Below are 13,905 nucleotides of genomic sequence, written 5' to 3'. Positions count from 1 at the left end.
ATGCACGAAAATATGGCAATATTTATTAAAGTATAAATATTTTATTAAGCGGAGAATGAATTATTAAACCATTTATTCAAACAGCCCGCGCAGTCGCGCTCAATCCTCTCCTCCTCTCCATCATCATTCAATTTTCACAACAGACCCTCAAAAAGCCACCTTTCATTTCCCCAAATTCCCAATCAAATTCGCCCCTACACATTCATGCAACCTGGCTTTCTTTGTTTCTGCATTCATGATTTCCTGCATTGCCATTTCTACACATTCCAGCGTTGAATCGGTGATTGATTCGATTCTTCCCAGCCAATGGCTGCGGATCTCACATATTCCGCTCAGAAGCGGAGCTCCACAAGTCTCCCCCAAATTACCTCCGACGACAGCGACGGCGCCGGCTCCGACGGCCGCCACCTCCCGAAGGGACGGCGCGGCGATCGAAAATTCAGCAACATCAGAATAACAATCCTCTGCGGATTCGTCACCATTCTCGTCCTCCGCGGCACAATCGGCCTCAGCAACCTCGTCTCCCTCGAAGCCGACGCCGAGAGCCGTTACCTAATCGAAGAAACCAACCGAATCGTCACCGCAATCCGCTCAGACGACGATCCGCCCGATTCCGACGACGCTTCCTCCCAAAATTTCCCCAATTCCAGCTCAACCTTCAATTTGGGCCCTAAAATAAAAAATTGGGACCTAGACAAGAAACTATGGCGTCGCCGGAACCCTCAATTCCCGTACTTCATCAACGGCCGCCCCAAAATCTACCTCGTCACCGGCTCGCAGCCGAGCCCGTGCGAGAACTCCATCGGCGACCACTACCTCCTCAAGTTTCTCAAAAACAAGATCGACTACTGCAGGATCCACGGGATCGAGCTCGTTTACAACACCGCGCATTTGGATAAGGAGATGTCCGGCCACTGGGGGAAACTGCTCCAGATTCGGCAGCTGATGGTGGCGCACCCGGAGGCAGAGTGGATATGGTGGATGGATAGCGATGCGCTTTTTACGGATATGGTCTTCGAGATACCTTTCCATAGATATCGGAGTTCGAATTTGATCATACACGGCTACCCAGACATGCTCCTTAAAGAGAAGTCATGGATAGCACTGAACACGGGCAGTTTTCTATTAAGAAACAGCCAGTGGGCATTGGATTTACTGGACGTATGGGCCCAAATGGGGCCCAGAGGCCGGCCTCGTGAGGAGGCTGGAAAAATCCTAACAAGCAGTCTAAAAGGGCGGCCCGCGTTGGAGGCGGATGATCAATCTGCACTGATATACCTACTTATCTCCCAGAAGGAACGATGGATGAACATGGTGTCGATTGAGAGTTCGTATTGTCTCCACGGGTTCTGGGAGAGTTTGGTGGACCGGTATAAGGAGATGATGGAGAAGTACAGGCCGGGTTTTGGGGACGAGAGGTGGCCGTTAGTGACACATTTTGTGGGGTGTCGGACGTGCGCAAGAAATGGGGATTACCCGGTGGAGAGGTGCTTGAAGAGCATGGAGATGGCTTATAACTTTGCGGATAATCAGGTGTTGAATCTCTACGGTTTCAGGCATCGGGGATTGGTGAGCACTAATGTAAAGCGGGTTAGAAATGAGAGTGTTACACCTTTGGCGGATGTAGATAAATTTGGTATTCGAAATTCTTTGCGCGGTAATAAAAGTTGACTAATTCACCAACTATTTCAAACCGTCATGTAAATTGTAACCGTAGTTTGTCATTGGATTTTCAATCAAGCTTGATTGTTGTGTAGGAATGGGAAAATGGCATTTCTCTTCTTGTAGTCGCTTTTGGGGTTATTTAAGAGGAACAATGTTTGTAGGCCAAACCTATGGCTCTCTATGAGTACCAAATGGAGGGAGTACTAAATTCCGTATGATTATCAAACATCAATATTGCCGATATCGTGTCCGTACACAACAGATGTTCAAAGTTAACAACAACTTAAATAAGATCATTAATAATCAAACAATCTTCATGAAACATTTGAAGAAGATTGCATGAAATTACATAATTAGAAACTCCAAAGATACATCCTATGTTAAACAAAGAAAAAACACATGAGGATGAGGTGAAGAAGATTGCATGAAACCAAAACCAAACTACACCTCATCTTGCACGACAACTCTCAAGAAACACAGGAGAAGCCCCAACCACCCCCGAATCATCACTCATCATCCCCACCACCACCTCACCCTCCCCTCCACCATCACCAGTCTTCTTCTCCTCATCACCGCCACCGCCACCCTCCGCCGCCCCCTGCAGCTGCAGCGCGTACTCAATATTCCACAGCACATCCCCCATCGACGGCCGGTCCACCCCATACTCCGCAAGACACTTCTCCGCCGTCTCCACATACTTGATCAGCGAGTCCTTCCCAATCGTCCCCGAAATCACCGGATCCACGATCTTCTCCGTCGCCCCCTTCGCGTGCTGCTGCTTCGCCCACTCCGCCAGATTCACCTGCTCCCGCGGCAGCGCCGGGTCCAGCGCCGCCCTCGCGCACAACACCTCGAACAGCACCACCCCGAACGAGTACACGTCCGACTTCTCCGTCAGCTGCTGCCTCCTGAAGTACTCCGGGTCCAGGTACCCGAAGCTCCCTTTTACCGCCGTGCTAACATGCGTCTGGTCCAGCGACGCCGGCCCCACCTTCGACAGCCCGAAATCGGACACCTTAGCCAGCAGATTCTCATCTAGAAGGATGTTTGTAGTCTTGACGTCACGATGAATGATGCCCTGGGTCGACCCAGTGTGGAGGTAATGCAGACCTTTCGCTGCGCCTATGCAGACCTCCAGCCTCTGCCTCCACGTCAGTGGAGGCAGAGCTGCGGGGCCGTACAGGTGGTCCCGGAGGGGGCCGTTGGACATGTACTCGTAGACAAGAATCATCTCTGACTGCTCGTCGCAGTAGCCAATGAGAGATACTAAATGCCTGTGCCTCAGCTTCGACAGAAGCTGGATCTCTGTCTGGAACTCGTTGATCCCCTGAGCGGAAGACGGATTACCTCTTTTAATGGCGAGCTTGGTGGCTCCGCCGTCAATCTCGCCTAGGTATACCTTTCCGAATCCACCAACTCCAACGACTGATTTCTCGTCGAAATTTTTGGTTGCCTCCTTGAGCTCGTTTAAGCTGAAGAATCTCCCGAGCTGGTTGAGGCCGCCGGAGATGGTGGAGAAGGTCGTGCTCTTGCTCTTGCTAGTCATGAAGCTGCATTGGCTGGAGTTGAGAGGGAGCAGCCACGACGAGAACGTCTTCTGCTTCTCGTACCCTCTCGGCTTCCTGCACCATCTCAAAGAGGCAAAAAGGAGCAGAAGCGAAGCTAGCGCGCCTAGCGCTAGCCCGACCTCCCCCGCGACTCTCATCACGGAGCTCTGCCCACGTTTCTTCCCATCCGCAGAGAAAAGGCCGTCGAGACTGCCGGCGGAGTTGCTCATCTTCATCACCTCGAGGCCGTTCAGTATGGCGTTGGGGAGGGCGGAGATGACGTTGGAGGTGGGCCCCACCTGGACTACGACGCTCCCGTTGGTGATGGCGGAGGCGTTGAGCACGAAGTCCTTGTAGTAAGGTATCGCTAAACCGGATGTGAGAGCGGATAGGTCTAAATTGGCGGCGCCGGTCATTCCATTTATGTACACGTTAAAGTAGAGCTCGTTGAGGCCTTTGCTCACTATATCGCAGAAATGGAGCCTGATTAAATACGAGAAGCTTGGATCAATGCTCATTTTCCAAGTCAGGTTGAAATTCGGATCGGCGGTGGAGGAGTCCGCCATCTGATCCGCCGTCGCGTAGACGGAATACGGGGCGGTGAGAGGGGTGGCGCCGCCCTTGGGGTAGGTGATGGTGTCGGTGGGAACCGACACGTTCCTGGCGCCCTCCGGGAAGGCGAGGTACGCGTCGGAGGGGAGCCAGGTCCGGGAGAGGGTGTCGTTTTTGGGGGTGACGAGGGGGCCACCGACGTTGAGGCGGTAGGAGACTTCAAAGGAGTGTTTGTTGACGCCGGAGAATTCGCCGGCGGGAGACACGGCGGCGGCGGTGTCGGGGATGAGGTCGTCCGGGGCGGAGACGAGCTCGATGGCGTTGATGAAGGCGGCGGAGTTTTTCATGGGGGAGAATTTGAGGGTGAGCTTGTCGGAGGTGGCGTTGATGAGGTATTCTTTGATGATGGTTTTGGAGGTGGCGGCGGAGAAGCCATGCAAGAGGACGGTGTCGTCGGTGGTGACGGTGAAGGTGGCGGAGGTGAGGTTGTAGGTGGGGTGGGGGAGGGGGTAGAAGTGGAGGCGGATCCAATGGAGGCCGGGTTTGGAAATCAGGAACCTGTACATGGAGAGGTGGTGGAAGATTCTCGCGGTGGCGTACAACGACGGCGAAGAGATATTGGGAAGAGAAGCTAGAATGTCTTCATCGGTGGATAAGTAGGAGGAGGATTGAGGGTCGGATTTGAAGACTCTGCCATCGTCGAGAGGGGTGGACTCCGGCGATCCGCAGTTGATGAGGTAGTTATCGGCGGGGGTGAAGGCGGCGGCGTTGGTGAGGATGAGGAGGAGGGGGAGGAGGAGGGGAATGGGAGGAGGGCGGCCCATTTCGGCGGTGGTGTGAAAAGAGATGGTTTAGTTTATGAGAGAGTAGAAATGGGAGTGTTTTTTAGAGGTGAGAATGATTGTTGGGAGCATGTTGGGGAGAACGTGCAATCTTGTAATCACAAAACAAGGGTTGTTTTATTTCAACTTTCAAGAGAAGACTTTCTGTTATGAAGGAATCAAAGAGTTTATTGGATTGCATTTTTAATCATATACTACTAGAATGGAATATATGGAAATTGAGAAATTCAAACGCGTATCCAGCTGGGAAGAGATAAAGGATTAGTTTATGATTTGACTTGTTAGGTTTCATCTTCTATGGTGTAATCTCAAAAATATTGAGGACAAAGAGCCACATTCGATGCCGGGAATTGGGTGTAATTTGTAGTAGATAATATGTCTCGACGACTCTTTGTATCAGTATGATTTAGCCATTTAGGTATTACTATTATTAATGGTTCATAATTCTTATGTTTTCTCATCATTTTATCAACTTAAGTACATTAAAATGAAGCATAACCTATTTTCCCACTCATCTACGCATTTGTTAGAGCTTGTATTAAAAGAGAAACATTTGTGAACAATTCTAATGGTATTTGGTACTTACTCCGTCCGACAATAGATGTCTCATTTTTTACCGACTTGCATTTTAAGAAATTGCTTGACTTCATAAAATAAAGTAAAAAAGTTAGTGAAATATGGGTATATTAGTTTTATAATAAAATGTGAATGAAATTAGTTAGTTAATGTGAGGTCCATTTGCCAAAAATAGTAAAGTAAAATAAGACATTTGTATTAGGACGAACAAAGAAAGAAAATCTGAAACATTTAATGGCGCACAAATGGAGTAGTATTAGATTTTCGGATTTTGACATTAGTTTTTTCAATTTCGAGATTTATTGTGTTAAACTTTTATATTATTATGTAATTTCTAATTTTTCACATTAAATTTCATAATTCAAAATTTGAATGTTCGAATTCAGAGTTTTGGATAATTTATATCGGATAAGATTCATTTTTCATAAAATTTCAGATTTTTCGATTGGATCGGATTTTTCTCCAAATGCTCACCCCTCCTTAAAATTTTACGATGTACAAATCAAAATAACTAACACCATTTTTTGTTAAGAGAATATTAAAAACAAGGATCATTGTCGATACCTGCAAAAAAAAAAAAAGAGAGAATCTTAAAAACAATGAACATAGAGACAATTGTTACCTACTTATACTATAATATACACGTGAGTTGGGGCAGCACCTGGGCAGATGCAAATAAATGCAAGATCTAGTAGCTAGAAATATATAGGCTTTCATACATAAAATTGTTTCCAGATACATAAATTTGTCCTTCAGTTTTTATGGTGTGGCTCCAAAGAGACAGACTCATGCATTCATATGGCTTCCTAAAATGCAAATGAAGTACGATTTTGCTCATCAATATGAAAACAACACAACATCACGTTGTAACAAAAATTTCCAAACATTTTCCCTGAATCTTTGTCCACAGTGACTGCTCTGATTATTGATGTGATATTTTAGAGTTCTTAATCAATGTATAAAGATTATCAAGTTCAATTATTTTAACTCTAATAATACTACACTACTGCAAGAATACAGTATCGTAGTAGTATTTCAAGTGTCGATCCACAGGGAGGCGAGATTGCTTACACTTAATATGACTACACAAAGTATAAAAAGATTTTGTTTTGATTTTGAGATGGTTAACTAACTTAAGCTACTGAAATGAGATTTTTGACACGAGAAAGACAGGTCACTCCAAGTTGCTCACTAAGCTTGCGTTGTTTTACACCATTTACAACGAAACATACGACGGGATTATAATTATCAACCTAATCGCGTGCACTGAACATGTCTACGACGTATAGTTCACAGTCAGCTGAACACTTGTTCCATGAACCAACTTTCAACGACATTTAATTCCTGCGGATGCGCGGGAATAAATGTCGTCTACTATAATCACTTACCTAATCCACTATCAATTTATCCCCTGAACAGTTCTAAATCGAAAGCATACCAACAAACGATCAATCCTAAGCTATGTTAAAGAGACAATAGTTAAGATTTAACAACACTACATCATTAGCCAAAAACGTAGCATTTTAATTATCAAACACATTGCTGGTATCAAACATACGATTCAAGGTGTTAAAACAAATACACAAGCCTAGATTACAACTCGGAGCAACAAAGAGAGCCTAGCCTATACACATGGTAGAATGTAGAAATAAAACCATAGGTGTGATGCTCTCGTCGAGTGGAGTCGGGATTCGGGAATGGATGGTCGGAATAATGGCCGGAATGCCTTCCTTCTCTTCTTCCTCTCCTCCTTTCTCTCCCTCTGTCTTTTTCTCTGTCTCGTCCCCCCTCTCCAATTCATTTTCCCATCCTTTTTAATCCTTCAACCGCTGGGTCAACTGCAAAATCGCAGTTACGCGACTAAAACGCCCGACCGGGCGAATTCAAAGGAGGTAATCGCCCGACCGGGCGAAAGGCTACTGCATGGCCTCGCGGGAAACGCCCGACCGGGCGTTTAGTTGAAATCAGAACGCCCGACCGGGCGAACTTTCTGGACTCCACATGCACAATATGGAAACGCCCGACCGGGCGTTTAGCGACATCAAAACGCCCGACCGGGCGAACTCTCTGGAATCTCAGCTATGCATTTCCGACGAACTTCCAGCTTCTAACACCCGAAACTACACTCAAAGCACGACTTGGTGAGTTATAATTAACATGAAATCCGGGGTAAAGAATAGGAAATAAGCTTCGCATCAAATACCCCCAAACTTAAGCTCTTGCTCGCCCCGAGCAAGGTACATTTTTTAGCACAAAAACTCAACGCAAGTCTACCCCGCAGAGAAATTTTCATCACAAAGAATCATGTAGGGACGTGAGTGACAAAATCTAAACCCCCAACATTTCCAATCGAGATTTCCCACTCTCAAGAACAATCACTCATCCCCCTAGAACGTCAAGTTAAGGTGCACTTCAAAATAAGTCCAAGCATGCGATCAAACAACTCAAACCATCATCATTGACTCATTAAGCAATACTAACCACATAGACTCACAGATTTCAAATCGAACCTCTTTAACTCTACCAAGTTCTTTACACAACATCCACAAGCATCAACGATAAGGTCCAAGGTCTTATTTCAAGGTTGTAATGGGGCTAGGGACGAGGTAGGATAAGTATGGATAGTGAGCTCAAAGGCTACACATTTGAGTGCCAAAATCTTCCCTCCTACAACTTCCTTCCAAAGATTAACCAACGAAAAATTACAACCAAACCCACACTCCCCCAAACTTGAGATCTATTCCAGACGAGATTACACAAACAAACATAGAAGCTCTATCTTTATTTCATCAACTTATTTCTTTTCTTTTTTTTTTTTGTTTTTGTAAAGACCTCGACTTTTGTGAATTTGGAGGTCGTCTTTTTCTTTTTCTTGTTTTTTTTTCCTTAGAACTTCATTCTTTTCACCTTCTATCAAGTCTAGAAATGTCTACTCTTTACAATTCACCACCCACACTCAAACTCAAACCACAAAGCTCAACTTGTATTTAGCACCCAAATAGTAGCAAGGTCTATCGATGAGGCTAAAATTAGGCTTATTTCAGTGGCTAAGTGTTTGGCTAAGTGTTTACACAAAGAATAAGAAATTAAGCTCAAGGTGGCTTCTAGGGGATCATTTGAAGGCATGTGATCATTTGGCCATGGAGTTCATCCTAGTGCCTTGTCCTCCCAAATCGTTAACACAAACGAACGCAAGCACTTCACTCGATAAAGCAAATCAATCCAAAATAATTTCCACAAGTCATGCGATTTTCATACTCTCCTCAACTTAAGAAATCGGATGTAATCACAACATGCTCTTTCAAATAAATTCATGCACCCATTCCATTCATCCTAAGCTTCAAAGATCAAGTAAGATCAAGTAAGATTTCCTAACCAGAAAGCCGAAGATAAAGCATGCACCCGTCAACTACATAGATTCAAAACATCTTTATCACGCAAAACACCCAAAAAACATACATCACAAATCATTCATAACCCCCCCAAACTTGAATGCATCATTGTCCTCAATGCATGCAAAGAAGACAAATAAAGTAAAGGGAAAGGAAACTCCCCCAAACTTGGCATGACGTCCATAGTGCATTCGGGTGGGAGGGTGGGTGTAAAAATCCTTTGCAAAGTATAAAAAGATTATCAATGTATAAAGATTATCAAGTTCAATTATTTTAACTCTAATAATACTACACTACTGCAAGAATACAGTATCGTAGTAGTATTTCAAGTGTCGATCCACAGGGAGGCGAGATTGCTTACACTTAATATGACTACACAAAGTATAAAAAGATTTTGTTTTGATTTTGAGATGGTTAACTAACTTAAGCTACTGAAATGAGATTTTTGACACGAGAAAGACATGTCACTCCAAGTTGCTCACTAAGCTTGCGTTGTTTTACACCATTTACAACGAAACATACGACGGGATTATAATTATCAACCTAATCGCGTGCACTGAACATGTCTACGACGTATAGTTCACAGTCAGCTGAACACTTGTTCCATGAACCAACTTTCAACGACATTTAATTCCTGCGGATGCGCGGGAATAAATGTCGTCTACTATAATCACTTACCTAATCCACTATCAATTTATCCCCTGAACAGTTCTAAATCGAAAGCATACCAACAAACGATCAATCCTAAGCTATGTTAAAGAGACAATAGTTAAGATTTAACAACACTACATCATTAGCCAAAAACGTAGCATTTTAATTATCAAACACATTGCTGGTATCAAACATACGATTCAAGGTGTTAAAACAAATACACAAGCCTAGATTACAACTCGGAGCAACAAAGAGAGCCTAGCCTATACACATGGTAGAATGTAGAAATAAAACCATAGGTGTGATGCTCTCGTCGAGTGGAGTCGGGATTCGGGAATGGATGGTCGGAATAATGGCCGGAATGCCTTCCTTCTCTTCTTCCTCTCCTCCTTTCTCTCCCTCTGTCTTTTTCTCTGTCTCGTCCCCCCTCTCCAATTCATTTTCCCAGCCTTTTTAATCCTTCAACCGCTGGGTCAACTGCAAAATCGCAGTTACGCGACTAAAACGCCCGACCGGGCGAATTCAAAGGAGGTAATCGCCCGACCGGGCGAAAGGCTACTGCATGGCCTCGCGGGAAACGCCCGACCGGGCGTTTAGTTGAAATCAGAACGCCCGACCGGGCGAACTTTCTGGACTCCACATGCACAATATGGAAACGCCCGACCGGGCGTTTAGCGACATCAAAACGCCCGACCGGGCGAACTCTCTGGAATCTCAGCTATGCATTTCCGACGAACTTCCAGCTTCTAACACCCGAAACTACACTCAAAGCACGACTTGGTGAGTTATAATTAACATGAAATCCGGGGTAAAGAATAGGAAATAAGCTTCGCATCAATTATCCAAAAATGGTAGTACTTTATAAATGAACAGGCCAGAAAATGATGATCATTTTAAGTAGGGATAATTTCTTACTAATGTTTTTATTTTCATTAAATTAAAAATAATTTTTTGGGTTCTTTAAGCTTCCCCTGGATTCACTTTATGATAAGATTAACAAACTCTTTTTACTGTGACAGTAGTAAAGAGTAGAACTTAACTTTATTTGATTCCTGCTGCCAAGCAAAAAAAAAGCATTTTGTTTTTAGAAGTATTTGAAAATCACTTACATGGGTACTATTCCAGTGTGATGAAAGTTGCTACTTATACATAGCAAATTTCATTTACATTGACCATTTTTCCAAAGAATGCAAATAGACAAGGGTGACATAATTTTAAGAAAGTCAGGGAGTAATGCTATTTCCTTCAGGTAGATGAAGTACAACTGTATTAGACACACATGTTACCTACCTATATTTATGCAAAAGTGAAGTTCTACTAAACAATATAGCAAAAAATAAAATTTGAGGACATTGTACCGATTCTGTTTTGTCATTTCTTAAGATTTTTATGGCAATTTCTTCTTGAACCCCAGTTGAAATCTTGATGGTATATGAGCTTAATTAAGTAAAATGTAAGTTGGGCTTTTGAAAAAATGCTGTTAGCAGTCTGCAGATTGAAAACAAATGGGCAACATAATCGTCTATAAGATTTCAAAAGGGACTTTATTTTTGTCAAAACATGTAATGGTTGTTTGATTATTACGACTCACCACATTTTTTACTGTTAGGAAAGCTTGAGTTTTTGCTCAAGAATATGGAAACAGTTAAACAAGACTAAAATGAAATAAATTTTGCGATGTAGAAGCATTGGCGTGAATAAATTGCTATGATCGACTCAAGCCCATGAAATAAATTTTGCTGCTCATTTTTGTCAGACCCTTTGCTTTGCATGCATGGGCCGTGTTAGGGTCTAGTTAGTCAAGACTACTTATTTCAGTTTCTTTGTGGAGTTGATGGTGACAAGTATAGGGCAGTTATATATTTCAATTTTTCTCAATTCATAATACTAGTATTAGCTGTGATTTGTTTTATATATAGCCTGAATGTTAAATTTTTTTCAATTTATAATTTTAACTTTGATAAAAATCAATTTCTTTTACTTTATAACTTTGACCTATCAATAAAAAACGATAAACAACCTTCGTCTCATAATAGAGGTCACCTTTGATGTGGGCATAAGTTTTAATATATGTAAGGAAAAATAAGTTAATGAATTAGTTAACTACAAGTCTCACTCATATATAATACTATTAATTTTATAATAAAATATGAATGGAATAAGAAAAGTAAACCAAATGGTATTGGTGACATTTTTTCTTATGGCACTATGAACTAGAAATTTGTCAAAGTTACTAGCATATCAAAACTGGATTAAAGTTGAATCTAATCAGCCACATGTTAAAGTTTTGTATAAACTTTCAATCTTTCATTAACCAAAAATAGTTGATCACTCCTCAATTTTTATATAATAGTAATAATTAATCCCCAATTAAATATCTATTTTCGAAAAATAATTAATTAATTATACGAATAAATACAACGTTCCCCCGAAACCCTCGGCCACGCTAAATTCCGCCCAATCCGCGGCAGCCACCACCGCCTTTCTGCATCTCTATAACATTCACCGCCGCGTCCGCCGCCACTAAAAAGCGCCTCTAATTGTTTTTCTCCCGCAAGCATCAAGCCTTCCACCACCGGCTCCCGTTATGATGGAGTGGTTGCAATATATTTAGTTTCCCCCTTATTTACACCACAGAAATTCGCGAAGATCGATGCGAGAAGACGAAATCTGCGCCGCCACAGCGGCGCCGGACTTCTCATTCACCCTAGCGCGAGTGGCGGTGGCGCAGATCTGTCAATCGATAGGCTACAAAGGAGCCGAGATGCCGGCACTCGAAGCCCTAACCGACATCGCCACCAGGTATTTGAAAGCGATTGCCAAATTAAGCGCGGAATCCGCCAATTCGAGCGGGCGCACTGAATCAAACCTCTTCGACATCGCCGCCGCGATCGAAGATTTGGCATCGGTGCAAGGATTCGACGGCTCGTGGAGGGTGCGATCACGATCGGTGTGGAGGTCAGCCGCGATTAGGGATTTGATGAAGTGCGTGAAGTACGTGGATCAAATTCCGTTTGCTCAGCCGTCGCTGCCGAGGATGAGCTGCTCCGGTGTAGGTAGACTGTTGAATATTAGGGATAATAGATTGTGGTACAATGAGGGGAAACTGAAGCACGTGCCGCGGTGGCTGCCTGCGGTGGAGCTGCGCGGAGAGGAGGGGAAGAGGCGAGGGGAAGTGAAGTGGGAGGAGAGTTTAGAAAGGGAAGAGGCGGTGAATTTGGGGAGCAGGGAGATGAAGAAGTTGAAAACGGAATGCTATGATGAAGATGTGGAACAAGTGCTGGTGAAGAGAGGGAAAGTCAAATTCAAAATTGGGAATGTTGGAAAATTTAAGGGTAACGGTGAAAACAAAGGCGGCAGCGGCGGAGGGTGGGAAGAAGACGGTGGCTGCTAAAGCAACGTCGAATTTTCCTTGCTGAATTGGGGGGTTCTTAGAGTTTAGTTCAACACCAATGAAAAATTAGGATTTTGTCACGAAAAAGAGATTTTGGACAGAATTGCAGTTTGAATGGTACATACTGCATATCAAATTGATCAATCTGGTGAGTTGATGTGGAATTGGGTCTTGTTTTCAATTCGATGTGTTTGTTTTTCATATATGCTGCTACGTATTGTTGTCCAATGCATATAACATCTTTTTTTTTCAATTAATGCAGGTTTTGGACGAAATTGGATGGGCATGGTAGAATTTCATTTTTTAAATGATTTAACTTTTATAAGGATCCAATGATCTACATTTTATAAATATTCAATACGTTGAAGGATTTAAATTCATGTTTATATAGAGGTGTTATTCTTTGAATTTGTATTCGATGTGGTGTCTAAACTCCATACAAATATTATCAATATTCACATAATTAACTGTCGCCGAGAAAAAAGATTGCTCTACTTCAATGTGAGAGAATTTGTTTTGATCATCTAAGTTGACTTCTACATATTAAAATATATATATATATGTCGAAATCATACACTAGTTGGATTAAATATCACTCATTAGTTATATATTGCTAGTTGCAAAATTTACAAAGTGACTAACCATAGGATAACCACAGAGCAAACAATAGCCCTGCTATGGTTTTTTCAAACATTCATCTTCTTACCCAATATGTGAGAAGGGATTTTCTCAACCGTGACACATTCAACTCAACAATGACACTTTGTAGGCTAACCACAAAGCAAACAATAGCCCAACTGTGGGGTTTTCAAACATTCATCTTACCCAATATGGGAAGTGAGTCAACACAAACACTTTTTAATTCAACTCTATCTATCTATCTATTACCAATGAAGCAAAAGCTCTATTTATAGATGGAGGGTATTGCAAGGTGAAAAGATAATCTAGATAATTCAAAATCCCTCCTAGAGACTCTTCGCATGCCAGTGGGTCGTTGGGATTGTTCTGGACTCAGTTCTGAGCCAACGGGTCGTTGGGTGAGTACATAGCGATTTGCTAGTTTAGCATAGCTCTGCGCAGTTTTCGTAATTTGGCCATAAATCTTTCTCATTAGGACTCCGATTGAAATGTGCAGGGCACTCGCACAAAGCTCTTTCCAAGATGAAGACAGTGGTGTAACCTAACCTAAAATTTGAAATATGCTGGTGTTTCTTGATGGAGTACGGACTAAACAAGCCCAACAGCAGTGACGGCCCATCAGCCCAAGGCCCAAGGAAGAGTATCAG

General features: G+C 43.0%; 3 protein-coding genes across 3 annotated transcripts; 2 read left to right on the top strand and 1 right to left on the bottom strand.

The window, feature by feature from the left end:
* The first annotated feature begins 14 nt into the window (after positions 1 to 14).
* On the top strand, positions 15 to 1,713 carry LOC121751193 (probable xyloglucan 6-xylosyltransferase 5). The gene has a single exon (XM_042145907.1). It carries the CDS (start codon positions 307 to 309, stop codon positions 1,669 to 1,671), a length of 1,365 nt encoding a protein of 454 aa, XP_042001841.1. The 5' UTR covers positions 15 to 306; the 3' UTR covers positions 1,672 to 1,713.
* A 195-nt stretch (positions 1,714 to 1,908) lies between these two features.
* On the bottom strand, positions 1,909 to 4,694 carry LOC121751608 (probable receptor-like protein kinase At5g61350). Its single transcript, XM_042146384.1, has one exon. It carries the CDS (start codon positions 4,586 to 4,588, stop codon positions 2,114 to 2,116), a length of 2,475 nt encoding a protein of 824 aa, XP_042002318.1. The 5' UTR covers positions 4,589 to 4,694; the 3' UTR covers positions 1,909 to 2,113.
* Positions 4,695 to 11,601: 6,907 nt separating this feature from the next.
* On the top strand, positions 11,602 to 13,027 carry LOC121750405 (transcription initiation factor TFIID subunit 8-like). Its single transcript, XM_042144937.1, has 2 exons — positions 11,602 to 12,767; positions 12,882 to 13,027. Exon 1 carries the CDS (start codon positions 11,879 to 11,881, stop codon positions 12,617 to 12,619), a length of 741 nt encoding a protein of 246 aa, XP_042000871.1. The 5' UTR covers positions 11,602 to 11,878; the 3' UTR covers positions 12,620 to 12,767; positions 12,882 to 13,027.
* The last annotated feature ends 878 nt before the right edge of the window (positions 13,028 to 13,905 follow it).

The sequence above is a fragment of the Salvia splendens genome, chromosome 10 (assembly GCF_004379255.2).
Source record: "Salvia splendens isolate huo1 chromosome 10, SspV2, whole genome shotgun sequence".
In the NCBI taxonomy this organism is placed as follows: domain Eukaryota; kingdom Viridiplantae; phylum Streptophyta; class Magnoliopsida; order Lamiales; family Lamiaceae; genus Salvia; species Salvia splendens.
Note: the sequence above shows the minus strand (reverse complement) of the source record. Positions and strands in the feature narration are given on the sequence as shown.

Coding starts and splice junctions, on each gene's coding strand:
- LOC121751193 (XM_042145907.1), top strand. CDS start 307: ATGGCTGCGGATCTCACATATTCCGCTCAGAAGCGGAGCTCCACAAGT.
- LOC121751608 (XM_042146384.1), bottom strand. CDS start 4,588: ATGGGCCGCCCTCCTCCCATTCCCCTCCTCCTCCCCCTCCTCCTCATC.
- LOC121750405 (XM_042144937.1), top strand. CDS start 11,879: ATGCGAGAAGACGAAATCTGCGCCGCCACAGCGGCGCCGGACTTCTCA.